Genomic DNA, 14,967 nt, shown 5'->3' with positions numbered 1-14,967 from the left:
TAGTTAGTTTGTCCATTTCAGCATAATCCATAACCTTTCTTATTATTTCATCTTCGCTTGGAATTAATTTGTTTTTCCATTTCTGGGCAAAGGCAATCCTTGCCGCCGTAATTATATGTAGTATTAAATACTGGATTTCTTTTTTGTATTTCGCAGACATTATTCCTAATAAAAAAAAAACACTTCAGGTTTCCATTCTATTTTAACCCCTGTTATTGCCTCCAGCCAATTTTTGATCCTTTTCCAAAAAAATTTAGCCTCCTCACAGGCTAAATGGTAATATGTTCCGTGTATTGTTTCGCATTTCCAACATTTTGAGGAGGTATTTGATAAGATTTTAGCTAACCTTGTTGGTGCCAGGTGCCATCTGTAAAACATTTTGTACTGGTTTTCCTTGTATGCAACTGATAGTGTCATTTTTAAGTTTGTTCCCCCCAATTTTTCCCATTCGTCTAATTCAATATTGCAACCCACTCTTAAGCAACTGGAATTCCTTGTTTTTCTTCGAAGACGTGTCGCTTCTCATCCAAGAAGCTTTTTCAGCTCTGCCTGGATGGTGGGGAATGGAAGGATTTATGACTAGCTGTCTGCACGGAATATAAATCCTTCCATTTCCCACTATCCAGTTCTGAGCTGAAGAAGCTTCTTGGGTGAGAAATGAAATGTTTTTAAAGAAAAAACAAGAAAGTCCAGTTGCCTCCTGAGAAAGCCCCTTTGGGACTTAGATGAGTAGTTCATCTTCCCCTCTGACCCAAGTCCTGTTCACACAACTACCCTGACTTCAATCTAGCACAGCAATATAGCATGTTTCTAAGCCTGTGTTTGCTTTGTAAATTTAGATTAAGCTTACGGACGGCAGAGACAAGCCAATAGCCAACAAGACCGTTGAACTTCAAATAACAGGAGTACAGAACAGTTCCTTCTACAAGACTGATGCTGAGGGACGAGCCCACTTCTCCATAGATACTTCCGGCTACACAGAGAGTTCTATTCAAATCACTGTGAGTATTCTTAGTGATGGGGTTAGCCATAAATCACAGCCAAGTTCTTCACCTGGTCTCTTCTTTGCCAAATAGTATCTGATATGGAAGGTACTTTTTACTTATAATAAGAGTAGGGGTGGGCTTCAAAATTTTTAGCAAGGGGTTCTTTGCCTGGTTACTGCCTGGGCGTGGCCATGATGGGAATAGCCTAGTCAGACTCCTGCACCACGGTGGAGGGGGGGATTTTTGCCCTCCCCAGGCTCCAGAGGCTTTCCTCGAGCCTCTGGGTGGGTGAAAACAACCTCCCCAGGCTCCGGAGGACGGTTGCAGTGTCCCCCAGTTAGGTGATCCTTTTTTGCGACCTTCTGACCAGCAAAGTTGACGGGAAGCCAGATTCACTTAACAACGGCGGCAAGAAAGATCATGAAATGGGGCAAAACTCACTTAACAACTGTCCGACTTAGCCATAGAAATTTTGACCTGAATTCTGGGCCAGAAATGGGCCCGTTTCTCACCTTCCCGAACTTCCGATAGGCCCATTTGTCACCTTCCCCAAGGCTCTCCGCGCGTCCTTCACTTACCTGCATTTAAAACGGGCCACGTGGGGACTCCTGGGAGGGGAGGGGTGGGCGGGGCCAGCCAGGAGTGGGATTTGTGGGGGGGATTCTCCGAACTGCACAGAATCTTAGCTAGAGGTTCTCCCCCAAACCCCTGCGAACCCCCAGCAGCCCACCTCTGAATAAGAGGGGGCGCAATGGCTCTGTGGTTGAAGACTTTGAGCTTGTCAGCTGGAAAGCTGGCGACCCGGGTACAAGACCCGAGGGCTGAGTGACGGGATGAGCTCCAGTTACTGTCTCCAAAATGCGAGTAGATAAATAGGTACCATTTTGGTGGAAGGTAACAACATTCCATGCACCTCGATATATAGTCACGTTGGCCACATGAGTATAGAATGAGCATTCAGACAACCCAGGCTCCCTCAGCTGAGAAATGGATGTGAACACTCTGCCCCCCTAGAATTGGACACAGTTGAACAAGGACAATCTTTACCTTTACCTATTTATAACTAAAAAGATAGGTCTCCCACAAGTACAAGGTGAGAAGATTCTTAGAAATGGGAGAAATGTGTTTGAACTATACGTACGTATATAAAGTCAGCCAGCATTAATTGAGTCATCAAGCATTTAAAAGAGCATGCCCAGTAACCGTGACATGTACAATGTAACAGTTCACGACATGAATGAAGGTGATTATACTTGTCCCAGGTTAATAGTTCATAAAGGAAAAAGGTAAAGGTTCCCCTCGCACATATGTGCTAGTGGTTCCTGACTCTAGGGGGCGGTGCTCATCTCCGTTTCAAAGCCGAAGAGCCAGCTCTGTCCGAAGATGTCTCTGTGGTCATGTGGCTGGCATGGCTAAATGCCGAAGGCACACAGAATGCTGTTACCTTCCCACCAGTGGTGGGTTTCAAAAATTGTTCCAACCTACTCTGTGGGTGTGGCCTCCTTTGTGGGAGTGGCTTGCCGCCCCTGTGACCGGATATGAAGATGCCGACGACACTTGTCAGAACCACCTTAAATTACCTCACCCACAGCACTGGCATGCATAAGAATATGATGTAAACTTGTTTTTTAAAAGGCATCTTTGGTTTGCGTTAAAACAACTTCAACACACGCAATGTTCTGATTGCACCACAAACACAGTAGTCATCCTTACCTTTCACAGAGGCACTGAGTTTTATAAATATGAGCATGATAGTGTAGAATAATCATATCCAAGGACCAGTGATGGGTTTCAAAAAAATTTTGGAACCTCTTCTGTAGGTGTGGCCTGCTTTCCGGGTACACTGGTGGAACCTCTTCTAACCGGTTTGGTAGATTTGATGAACCGGTTCTACCGAATAGGTGCGAACTGGTAGGAAACCCACCTCTGCTTCCCACCAAAGTTGCTTCCTATTTTTCTACTTGCATATTTACATGCTTTCGAATTGCTAGGTTGGCAGAAGCTGGAACAAGTAACGGGAGCTCACTCCATTATGCGGCGCTAGGGATTCGAGCCACCAAACTGCCGACCTTTCTGATCGACAAGCTCAGCGTCTTAACCACTGAGCCACCGTGTCTCTTTGAGCCACCGCAACCCTGTTCTCTGTTACGTCTTCTCATTTCTGGCTTTGTTTATACAGGGAGTCCTTGACTTACAACGGTTCATTTAGTGACCATTCAAAGTTACGACGACACTGAAAAAAAGTGACACGGCCATTTTTCGAACCCGCGACCATTCTAGCATCCTCATGGCCATGCGATTTACATTTGTTCATGCTTGAAAACTGACTCACATTAATGACAGTTGCAGTGTCCCGGGGGTGGGGGGGTTATCACGTGATCCCCTTTTGCGACCTTCTGACAAGGAAAATCAACGGGGAATCCAGATTCACTTAACGACCGGGTTGCTAATTTAACAACTGCAATGATTTCACTTAAGAAATGGGGCAAGAAAAGTCCTAAAATGGGGTAAAACTCACTTAACAAATTTCTCACTTAGCAACGTACATTTTGGGCTCGGTTGTGGGTCGTAGGTTGAGGACTGCCTGTATTTGTCCTTAAGGCTTGGTCTTGTGCAGCTAGAATTAGTCCTTCTGTCTCGTCAACTTTCCTGCTCTTAGCTATTGCAACTTTCCTGCTCTTAGCTATAATATTGTTATTATCTGATATACTGGCTATTTTTTAATAGATGTATTGGCCATGTGATACTTTGCCTTGCCATATCTCTTTTCTAGTCTTCATCTGGTCTTTCTTGAAGGTCTGGACTCTCCAATACCCAGAGAGCCTTCATGGCATAGCAATAGCAATTAGACTTATATACTGCTTCATAGGGCTTTCAGCCCTCTCTAAGCGGTTTACAGAGTCAGCATATCGCCCCCACAGTCTGGGTCCTCATTTCACCCACCTCGGAAGGATGGAAGGCTGAGTCAACCCTGAGCCGGTGAGATTAGAACCGCTGAACTGCAGATAACAGTCAGCTGAAGTGGCCTGCCGTACTGCACCCTAACCACTGCGCCACCTCGGCTCATGCTAGCATGCTAGCTTCAGGGCATCGTCTTCACTGTCTTTCAGATATTCTCCCAATGCCCTTTTTTCTTCAACTGCCCAGTATAGATGATGATGACAATTGGTATCCTTCCTCTTCTTTGCCAGGCAATTTATGAAAGAGTAACTCACTGTTATGATTCGAACTGGGTCTCTCCTCAACACCAAACTGCCTTCTTCTCAGCATCACGTTTCTATTCTCCAAGTTCAAGTTACCTCAAAGTTCAACAGCTTCCTAGCAAACTAAGCTGTGGGCAACATGCGGTCGTCCCGGTCCATTACGTTCTCAATTCAGAGATCATAAAGGACAAAGAAGTCGTCTTCCACTACTTGGTAAGTATGAACAAACTGGCCTTTATTTCACTCACAAAGGCCGAAGGAGGAAGAGGGAGGGAGTATCTGAGGAGTAAAGTTCAGCACGGTGGTAGTATTGTACAATAGGGATGTGGGGGAAACACGCTGTGGTGTTTTTTTTTCCATAAAGGTTGATGGATCATGTAGGACAGGGATGGGGAATGATGGGCCTTTTCTGACTGTTGGACTTCAACTCCCAGAATTCCTGAGCCATCCACTTCTGGCTCAGGAATTCTGGGAGTTGAAGTCCACAAGTCAGAAAAGGGGCCGTTGTTCCCCACCTCTGATGTAGGGCTTCCAGATCTCAGTTGGAAAACTCCAGATATTGATAAGAAGGAGAAAAGAATTACCATATTTTTTGGAGTATAAGATGCTCTGGAGTTTAAGGCACACCTTAGTTTTTGGGGAGGAAAATAAGAAAGAAAAATTCTGCCTACGAGCATCCATGGTATTCATCTGGCTAGCGTCCTGTCAGTGTGTGAGAGAGTTGAGGGCTGTTTGGAAACAAACAGTATTTGCTGTGTGAGCAACAAGGAAGGAGACAGCAAGGAGCCAGGGCTCTGTATTTTGATCCTGTCCAACTGTAGAGCTCTTGACAATAAATCCTTTTCTCTCCCTCTCCCCCCACGAAGGTGATGTCCAGAGGGGATATTGTGAATTCAGGAACACACCCCTTGAAAGAAAAGCAAAGTAAAGGTAAAAAAAAAAAACCCATGCTCCCTCTTCTCTTCCCACTTTCCCTCCACCCATTTTCCTTTGGGAATGAACGGATGAATGAACTAGCCTCTTATTCCATTTTTTAAAATCTCATCTCCAAAAGAAGTTTTCCCTGCCATGCAGGGGCGGGCTTCAAAACTTTTAGCAAGGGGTTTTCTGCCTGGTTGTTGGGTGGGTGTAGCTATGGTGGGCATGGCCTAGTCAGCTTCCTGCACCAAGGGGAGTATTTTTGCCCTCCCCGGGCTCCGGAGGCTTTCCTTGAGCCTCCAGAAGGGTGAAAACAGCCTCCCCAGGCTCGTTTTCGGCCTTCCCAAACTTCCGGTAGGTCCATTTTCCCCCCTCCACATGAGCCTTGCACTTACCTGGCATCCAAAATGGGCTGCGAGGTGATGGCCAAATATGGCTTTTTCAGGCTCGTGCCTCGGTGTGCATATTTTCCAGTGAGACAAACCGAGACAGGACGATCATTTTATTACAATTTATCAGAATAGTCAGACAAAAGGGATTCCTCATTCAAAGAGGGAACCCAGATCTTTAGCTTACATCGCCTTTTATAGCTAACATAACAAAGAAACCTGAAAGAGGAAAGTTGATTGGACAGGATAATAGCATACATGTTTATTAAAATGAGGTCTGAACAGTGGTGGGAATCAAATAATTTAACAACCGGTTCTCTGCCTTAATCACCAGCAGGGTAGGTGCATCTTGGTGATCATGTTACTGGGTGGGCATGGCCAACTCAACATCACTCACGTTGATGGGCGCTTCACCTAGCTGTTACAATGTAATAAGGGTTAACCAGAGAGGCAGTTTCTGTAAGCAGCTTAGGCTAAAAACAACACCAGAATGTTTCCTTCCTGCCTTCCTTATAGGATTAGCCTGTAAAGTGGAAAAAAACAAAATGAGATTTCTTCCAACAACCGGTTCTCCGAACTGCTTGGAAAGTTACCAACCGGTTCTCCCGAATAGGTGCGAACCGGCTGAATCCCACCACTGCGTCTGAAGGGGAATAAATTGTAAGGAGAAAGATTGTTTAGGGTTCACAAGAAATAAGCCAGACCCCCAATTTGTACTAACAAACTTTTCTTGTCTAGAGCTGGTCTCCAGCTTGTTTACCAAATTAGGAATGTTAAAATAAATAATAAATCTTGAACATCACTTTAAAAGAAAGAATATAAATCAGATTAAAATACAAAGTAAGTATATTAGTTAACAAATAACAAAGCCCATGTTATTTGCCCCTCAGTGGGGAGACTCCTGGGAGGGGAAGGGTGGGCGCGGCCAGCCAGGAGTGGGATTTGGGGGTGGGGAGTTCTCTGAACTGCACAGAATCTTAGCTAGAAGTTCTCCTGAACCGCTGCGAACCCCCAGCAGAGCCCACCCCTGATGCCACGCTAATTGGAAGAGCGCCTTCCAAAATGTATTGCTGGCCGTTATGTCAATGGAAGATAAATTCACGCAGGCAGGTTCTGTGAACTTTTATTAATCCATACCTCAGTTGCATGAATATTTCACCGAAATATCTACAGAATGCATTTGAAGGGATCCTTGCTGTGATTGCAGCGTGGCTGACATGCAGACATAATCATACCAATAAAGGAGAATGTTTGTAGCTCAGGGTTAAAATTGAGGCATCCTTGGTGCTCTCTGAGCTTCATTGCTTTTTTATCAGACGTTTCACTGCCCATATTAGGTAACGTCATCAGTGCTAGTAGGGAGCGGGGTTTGCTAGTAGCATATATATATATATATATATAGCAGTAGACTTATATACCGCTTCATAGGCCTTTCAGGCCTCTCTAAGCGGTTTACAGAGAGTCAGCATATTGCCCCCAACAATCTGGGTCCTCATTTTACCCACCTCGGAAGGATGGAAGGCTGAGTCAACCCTGAGCCGGTGAGATTTGAACCGCTGACCTGCTGATCTAGCAGTAGCCTGCAGTGCTGCATTTAACCACTGCGCCACCTTGGCTCTATATATATATATGTATGTATGTATGTATGTATGTATGTATGTATGTATGTATGTATGTATTTGCTTTATATTCTTACTGTCATTTATTCTCTTACATACAATTATAGGTATACATTCCCATAGTTATTTTTCTTTGCCATTCTTATACTATTGTTATTCCATTTAAAAGGTTATAAGGTACAGTTTGGATTGCTTTGTTTACCATCCCTAGCGCCTGTTTTCTCTTTCTTTTCTTTTCTTTTCTTTTCTCCCTCCCTTCCTTCTCTACTTCCTTCCTTCCTCCTCTCCTTCCCCTTCTTTCTTCCCTTATCTCTCCCCTACTCCTACCCTCTCTCTTCCCCTTCCTACCCTCTCTCCTTCTCTTTCTCTCCCTTCCTCCCTCCTCTCCTTCTCTTTCTCTCCCTTCCACCCACCTCTCCTTCTCTTTCTCTCCCTTCCTCCCCCTCTCCTTCTCTTTCTCTCCCTTCCTCCCTCATCTCCTTCTCTTTCTCTCCCTTCCACCCACCTCTCCTTCTCTTTCTCTCCCTTCCTCCCTCCTCTCCTTCTCTTTCTCTCCCTTCCTCCCTCCTCGCCTTCTCTTTCTCTCCCTTCCACCCACCTCTCTTTACCTCTTTCTTCTTCCCTTACCTCTCCTCCACTCTTCGTCTTCCTTTCCTACTAGCTCTCCTTCTCTTTCTCTCCCTTCCACCCACCTCTCTTTACCTCTTTCTTCTTCCCTTACCTCTCCTCCACTCTTCCTCTTCCTTTCCTACTATCTCTCCTTCTCTTTCTCTCCCTTCCACCCACCTCTCTTTACCTCTTTCTTCTTCCCTTACCTCTCCTCCACTCTTCCTCTTCCTTTCCTACTATCTCTCCTTCTCTTTCTCTCCCTTCCACCCTCCTCTCCTTTGCCTTCCTATATATTCTAGTAGCTTGCCTTGTCAAGTGTTGGTGGGGATGGTCCCGGAGGCTCTTTGGTTGGGCTGTTTTCTGTTAGCTTGTTTTCGGCAGTTCCTTGACTTCGGCAGTGTTTACTTGTCCCAAAGGTGCTTTTTTCAAAAGGCAACGGGGCTTTCTTTTTACTTGAAGACTCTTTTCTTGGATGAGAAGCAAAATGCCTTTAAGCAAAAACTTTGCAATGGGTTGCCGTGGCCTTAATTCTTTGCTGTTTCTCAGCCTCCCTGAAAATATCTGTTCTTTAACCAGGAATGTTCAACTTGGACCTCCTTGTGGATATCAAGACCGCTCCTTTGGCCCGCTTGCTCGTGTACACACTTTTGGATAACGGAGAACTTGTGGCGCACTCTGCCGATTTCCCTGTGGAGCCCTGTTTCGCAAATAAGGTAGGGGTGCCAACATGGACCAGTCCTGGAGTCCGGGGAAGGCTCTGATGAGGGCTGTGTGTCAGAGGCAGAGAGGGGGCCAGAACTGTCTGACAGTTATCATCTGGCTTTAGAGTCAGACATCAGTGGGGCAGAAGAACAGCTGGAGCCTGTTCCCAGTGTGCGCATGTGCAGAGTTGCCAGACGAAGGGGAACAGCTAAAGAACAGGGGTCGACTTGGGAGTAAGGCCACAGGTGGACGATGAATGGCCCCTCCCAGAGGAAATAAAAGAGGAACAAAAGGGGAGTGGAATTTGAAGGAGCCAATTAGTTCGCTTAATTGGTTCGTGACTCTCCGAGTCTCCTTGTCAAATTTTGCAGATATCGGCCTGTCAGCTCTCCAAGCCAGAGAAGGTCTGTGACTGTAAATCCTCCCTTGAAAGACTTTGCTGGATGTGAATGAGCAGAATTCACAGTCAGTTAATACAAGGGGTTTTTGTTGGGACAAGGAGTTTGCTTTATGCTCTCGGGAAGCCTCGGTCACATCATCACTGTCGTTTTCTGTCGCTCAGGTGAACCTGCGATTTGCTGAGCGCGAAGGCCTGCCCGGCAGTCAGATCAATCTCCATCTTGCTGCTGCCCAGAACTCCCTCTGTGCCATCCACGCGGTTGACGAGAGCGTCTTCCTTCTGAAGCCTGAAGCTGAACTTTCCGCTCGAACGGTGAGGCCAAATTGCCATCCAGGTCTTGGAGGGCTGCGAACAGTGGTGGGATTCAATTTTTGTGGGCGTGGCTTGGTGGGCGTGGTTTAAAGGTTTATTGCATTTATATGCCACCCTATTCCCGGAGGGACTCAGGGCGGCTAACAAACCCAGGAGGGGGGGGTAGCACAAACAAGGTAACACAACAAACAAGATACAGAGAAAAATTTAAAAACAATCAACAGTCACACAATTCAAGGCGGGAAGGGAACTCATCAACCCCAGGCCTGCCGGAACAGCCAGGTTTTAACGGCTTTACGGAAAGCCTGGAGGGAGGTGAGGGTCCGAATCTCCGCGGGGAGTTCGTTCCAGAGGGCTGGAGCAGCCACAGAGAAGGCCCTCCTCTGGGTAGTAGCCAGGTGACATTGGCCAGTGGATGGAATCCGGAGGAGGCCTAATCTGTGGGATCTAATGGGTCTATGGGAGGTAATTGACAGGAGGCGTTCTCTCAAGTACCGAGGTCCAATACCATGAAGGGCTTTATAAGTGACGACTAGCACCTTGAAGCATATCTGGAGACCAATAGGTAGCCAGTGCAGCTCGCGGAGGATAGGTGTAACGTGGGTGTACCGAGGTGTACCCACAATCGCTCGCGCGGCTGCGTTCTGGACAAGCTGAAGTCTCCGAATGCTCTTCAAGGGCTCCATGTAGAGCGCATTGCAGTAGTCCAGTCTTGAGGTCACAAGGGCATGAGTGACTGTTGCGAGTGCCTCCCGGTTCAGGTAGGGACGCAATTGGTGCACCAGGCGAACCTGGGCAAATGCCCCCCCTGGTCACAGCCGACAGTGGTGTGGCTTGGTGGGTGTGGCTTGGTGGGCATGGCAGGGGAACGATACTGTAAAATCTCCATTTTTCACCCCACTCCAGGGGAAGGATACTGTAAAATCCCCATTCCCTCCTCACTCCACTAACCTGCTTTCCAGCTGCGTTCTGCTGTGCAGGCAACAAAAGCAGACCCAGCCGATCAGCTGGGACTCAGGAGGCAGAGAATAGATGGGGGCATGGCCAGCCAGAGGTTATATTTGCCGGTTCTCCGAACTACTTCAAATTACTGCTACTGGTTCACTAGAGTTGGTCAGAACCGGCTGTATACCATCTCTGGCTGCAAATCCTCGAGCCCTACATGCGATGGCCGTACAATAACAGAACTGGCAGGGACCTTGGAGGTCTTGTAGTCTGACCCCCCGATGAAGCAGGAGACCCTGTACCATTGAAGCAGGAGACCCTGTACCAAATGGCTGTCCAGTCTCTTCTTAAAAACCTCCAATGATGGAGCAACCACAACTTCAGGAGGCAAGCCGTTCCACTGGTTAATTGTTCTCAGGATCTCTTCCCGCGGATTGACTGAGCTGCTGGCCACCCTCCACCGGAACAGGGGGAGCCTCCCCTGAATTTCCCCTTAGAACAAATCTGGCTGCTGTGCTGTAAAAGCAAAGGAGCAGCTGCATTGAACCTACAAGTATTTTTGGCTAACAAAACACAATAGTGTCAACCATCCAATCATTTACAGAGAATATACTCTCTGGGAAAAAAGAGGGAAAAATGTATCAGGTTGATTGGCAGCCGCAGCCTCGTAGGGATCTGGAAGGTTCATCAGAAATGGAAGGAAGAGAAAGAAGGAAGGAAGGAAGGAAGGAAGGAAGGAAGGAAGGGGGAGGGAAGGGAGGGAGGGAGAGAAGGAAGGAAGGGGTAAGAAAGGGAGGGAGGGATGCAAGGAAGAAAGGAATATGACTTCTGGGACTGCAAGTTTGATGTTCACTAGGATCATGTTGGCAGCCATTTTGTGTACACAAAAATTCCTCACTTACTGACAACTCATTTAGTGATTATTTGAATGCTGTGGAAAAAGGGGATTTCAGACCAGTTGTTGAAACTGTGGCTGTTGCAGCATCCCGGAGGTCACATGATTACAATTTGGGCACTTGGCAACTGGCTTCGTCCCGCAGTTGTGCGATTCGCCCTTGGAGGCCTTCACTGCCAGCCATTCCGACAAGCAAAGTCAAGGGGGAAGTTGGTCACAAGCAGGGGTGGGATTGAAAAATTTTAGCAACTGGCTCTCTGCCTGGTTGCTGGGTGGGTGCGGCCATGGGGGCGTGGCCATTGGAAATAGCCTACTCGGCCTCCTGCACCATGGTGGGGGGGTGTTGGGGGGTGTTTTCACCCTCCCCAGGCTCCAGGGGCTTTCTTTGAGCCTACTGAAGGGCAAAAATGGCCTCCTCCGGGCTTTGGAGGCCCTCTAGAGGCCGGAAACAGAACTGTTTCTGGACTTCCTGAACTTCCGGGAGGCCCGTTTTTCACCCTCCCAGAGCCTCCTCGCGCAGGCCCTGCACCAGAGGTGGGTTCCTACCAGTTCGCACCAGTTCGGTAGAACCCGTTCATCAAATCTACCGAACCGGTTAGAAGAGGTTCCACCAGTGGACCCAGAAAGCAGGCGACACCTACAGAAGAGGTTCCCAAAATTTTTGAAACCCACCACTGAACACACACACACACACACACACACACACACACACACACACACAGAGAGAGAGAAAGAGAAAGAAAGGAAGAAAGAAATAAAGAAAAAAGAAAAAAGAAAGAAAAAGTGAGAGAGGGATGAAAGAAAAAAAGGAAAAAGGGACAGAGAGACAAAAGGAAGGAAGGAGAGAGGGGGGGGGAACACATGGCCGGCAAGCCACTCCCACCAGGTCACATGGCCGGCAAGCCACTCCCACAAAGGAGGCCACACCCACAGAGTAGGTTCGGAAAAAATTTGAAACCCACCACTGCCCTGCACTTACCTGGCATGATGAACGCAGATTCCTGGGCGGGGAGGGGAGGAGTGGGCGGTGCGAGCCAGTCCTTCCAACTACTGGTTTGATGAACCAGATGCGAAATTAACATCTGGTTCACCCCAACTGGTCTGAACCGGCTGAATCCCACCTCTGGTCATAAGTCGAGGAGTTACCTTTATTGAACTGGGTTTCCATTATTTTCAGGTTTATGATCTGCTGCCTTTGACGGACCTCAGGGGCTATTACTACAAAAGTGAGAACTTGGAGGACCCAGACACAAACCCCTGCGTGCCCCCCAAAAAGATCATCGTGGACGGAATTCGCTACGAGACTGATACCTATTCTTACGGTGAAGGTGACGCCTATACAATTCTCAGGGTAAGCACCCTCCCCCACTCCCCAAACTCTTGGCAGAACTTGGGATTCCCCTCTGGGAGTTTGTTAGGAAAAATCAGTCATTTTAGGCTCCATCCCAAGAGCAAAGAAGGTATTTTAAAAAAAAAAAACAATTACTTAATAAACAAAAGATGAAAATGAGTGAAAATAAGGGCATTAAAAAAAAGAAATAAAAAATGCACCAATTAAACATTCTGAGATAATCCCCATCAAGAAGAAAAAGTGGATGGATGCTGCAGGGACAGATAGGTGGCTGGTTAAACATGGGGTGATCACAGAGAAATTGGATGATTGTTGAAAGTGCTTGTATTTAAGCTATTTTGGATTAGGGAGGTGCGGGTCCAGTGGTGGCTTTTCATTTTTTTTTACTACCGGTTTCCTCCTGCACACGCGCATGTGCAGAAGTGTCTGGGCCCATGGGCGGAGCCTCCGCCACTGCCATTACTGGTTTACCCGATCCGGGCCAAACCAGGAGCAACACAACTCTGTGTGGGTCACCATAAATGTAGCTTATTTTAATCTCCACATTCGAACATGGAATAACAGAGGTGGAAGGGACCTTGGAGGTCATCTAGCTCCACCCCCTGCTCAAGCTTATGCCATTTCAATCTCGTCTTAATAGCCTCCAATGATGGAGCACCCACAGCTTCTGAAGGCAAGCCGTTCCATTGGTTAATTGCTCTGACCATTAGGAAATTTCTCCCTAGTTTTTCCTGGATTTCTTTTTTCTGGAAAAAAGAACAATCACTTTTTTTTTTTTTTTTGCTTTCATTCCCAGTTCCCCCTGATATGCAGGAATTTGGGGCAGAATTGATTTTAAGTGTGGAGGCTGCTGACATACAAAGACAAAATGTTTTTCTCTTTCACTTCATTACATGGATTTCCCCAAAGTTAGCTTTAAAAAATATCTAACGTGCAGAGCTACCGAAAACCAGGAACTTGGTACGGGGTGCATGTGTGTGTGTGAAATCAAGTTACCTTCGCTACCGGTTCACAAATGTGAGCGCACGCACCGCCTCTGTGCATGCGCTGAACCTTCGATTTCCGACGATCGGCTGTGGCACGCAATTTAAATTAGCTAGAAAGCAGGAAATCCGACGATTCTAAGCTAATATAAATCAGGCGTCACAGCTGATCGTCGGAAATACCTGTTCATCCGAACTGGTGGCATTTTCTTTTTCACCAGATGCGTTTTGTAGTGAACGCAGATTTATTTTACCAAGGGATGGTAGCCACTTAGTACCCCTTAGGTATCTGTATCCACATGATATTTTTTTGGGTTGGATTTTGCAAATCTGTTCCCATGGAAATCAGTGACAGATTTTCTTTTTTATTTGTGGTGTTTTTTTCGCCTTGGAGGTGTTGGAGATCAACCTCCTGCTGAAGAGGGCTGGGTTTTCATTACGGTGGGCTGATTCCCAGCCTTGGTGGCATAATTTTGTAAGGTTTTGACACATTGACCCTCTATGGTGGCCTAGTGGTGAAGACGCTCGCCTCCTACTCGGAAGGTTGAGAATTCAATCCTAGGAAGTGGCAGGTGTTTCTCTCTTAGAGAAGGAAAATATATCTACTGCAAACTTCACGTGGCATCAGGAAAGGCATCTGGCCAGTAAATGCTCACCTCTATCCAGCCACCCTGATTCTACCCTGAATTAAGCGATTATACTAGGGTGGTAAAAAGGGAGTGTTGTTGTGTTTTTGGCACATTTTCAGAATGAAAAGGGTGCCTTGTCACATCCATCTTTATTTTCTAACCACTTTATTACAGCACTCCAGGTGGATTATAGATGGAGGATATAGATGGATAGATCGAAGGGTAGAGAGAAAGGGAGAGGAAGGGGGAGTGTCTTTTACATGCTTTCTGTATTATTTCATGGTCAATTTCTGCTCATTTTACAGGACATTGGTTTCAAGACATTTACCAGTGCCCAGATATACAAGCCTAACATTTGCAGCAGACCAGAGCGTCACTGTAAGAATCTGAAGGGGACCAATAGGGTGGAAGTGGGGGATTCCTCTAATTATTTATTGATTGCACTTGAAGATCAAAAAATTCAAAATAGTTTCTACAACAGCGCCATTAAAGCCCTGTCTCTTCTTTATGTCCATAAGATGAGGCAGGATAGGAAGTCTCTTGATGCCTTTGGTGTTGGATGAGAGTCCTGAGGACAGCTTGCTGGGTGGGCGTGGCCAAGTGGGCATGGCCTAGCCAGCCTCCTGCACCATGGTGGGGGGGATGTTTTCACCTTCCCCAGGCTCCGGAGGCTTTCCTCGAGCCGTTGGGAGGGGAAAAAACTCCTCCCATGAGAGGCCCATTCCCCCCCTCTGTCTGGGCCCTGCACTTACTAGGCTGCGTGGAGACTCCAGGGAGGGGAGGGGTGGAGTGAGAGGGGTGAGGCAGGGCGGGCAGGGCGGGGCCAGCCAGAGATGGGATTTGGAGGTTCTCCGAACTGCCCATAACGTTAGCTAAGGGTTCTCCCGAACCCGCCCCCCCCCCCGGATGAATCATTGAATAAATCAATTCCAAGTTCTCACTTGGGCACAAAGGATCGTCTCAAACTATCATATTATATAAAAACCTAGCTTTCTTGAGAAGACTCTCATGCCAGGAAAGGTGATG

The 14,967-nt window shown here is 47.0% G+C and overlaps 1 protein-coding gene across 1 annotated transcript in view; it reads left to right on the top strand.

The window, feature by feature from the left end:
* The window catches only part of LOC116504521 (alpha-2-macroglobulin-like), a 79,635-nt gene that overhangs the window by 28,112 nt on the left and 36,556 nt on the right, over positions 1 to 14,967 (top strand). Inside the window, exons 11-17 of the mRNA XM_032211564.1 lie at positions 840 to 1,001; positions 4,178 to 4,402; positions 5,056 to 5,119; positions 8,301 to 8,437; positions 8,989 to 9,138; positions 12,156 to 12,329; positions 14,247 to 14,319. Of these exons, the coding sequence (XP_032067455.1) occupies positions 840 to 1,001; positions 4,178 to 4,402; positions 5,056 to 5,119; positions 8,301 to 8,437; positions 8,989 to 9,138; positions 12,156 to 12,329; positions 14,247 to 14,319 (985 nt within the window). The remainder of the gene's footprint in view (positions 1 to 839; positions 1,002 to 4,177; positions 4,403 to 5,055; positions 5,120 to 8,300; positions 8,438 to 8,988; positions 9,139 to 12,155; positions 12,330 to 14,246; positions 14,320 to 14,967) is intronic.

This window comes from Thamnophis elegans, chromosome 2 (assembly GCF_009769535.1).
Source record: "Thamnophis elegans isolate rThaEle1 chromosome 2, rThaEle1.pri, whole genome shotgun sequence".
In the NCBI taxonomy this organism is placed as follows: Eukaryota; Metazoa; Chordata; class Lepidosauria; order Squamata; family Colubridae; genus Thamnophis; species Thamnophis elegans.
Note: the sequence above shows the minus strand (reverse complement) of the source record. Positions and strands in the feature narration are given on the sequence as shown.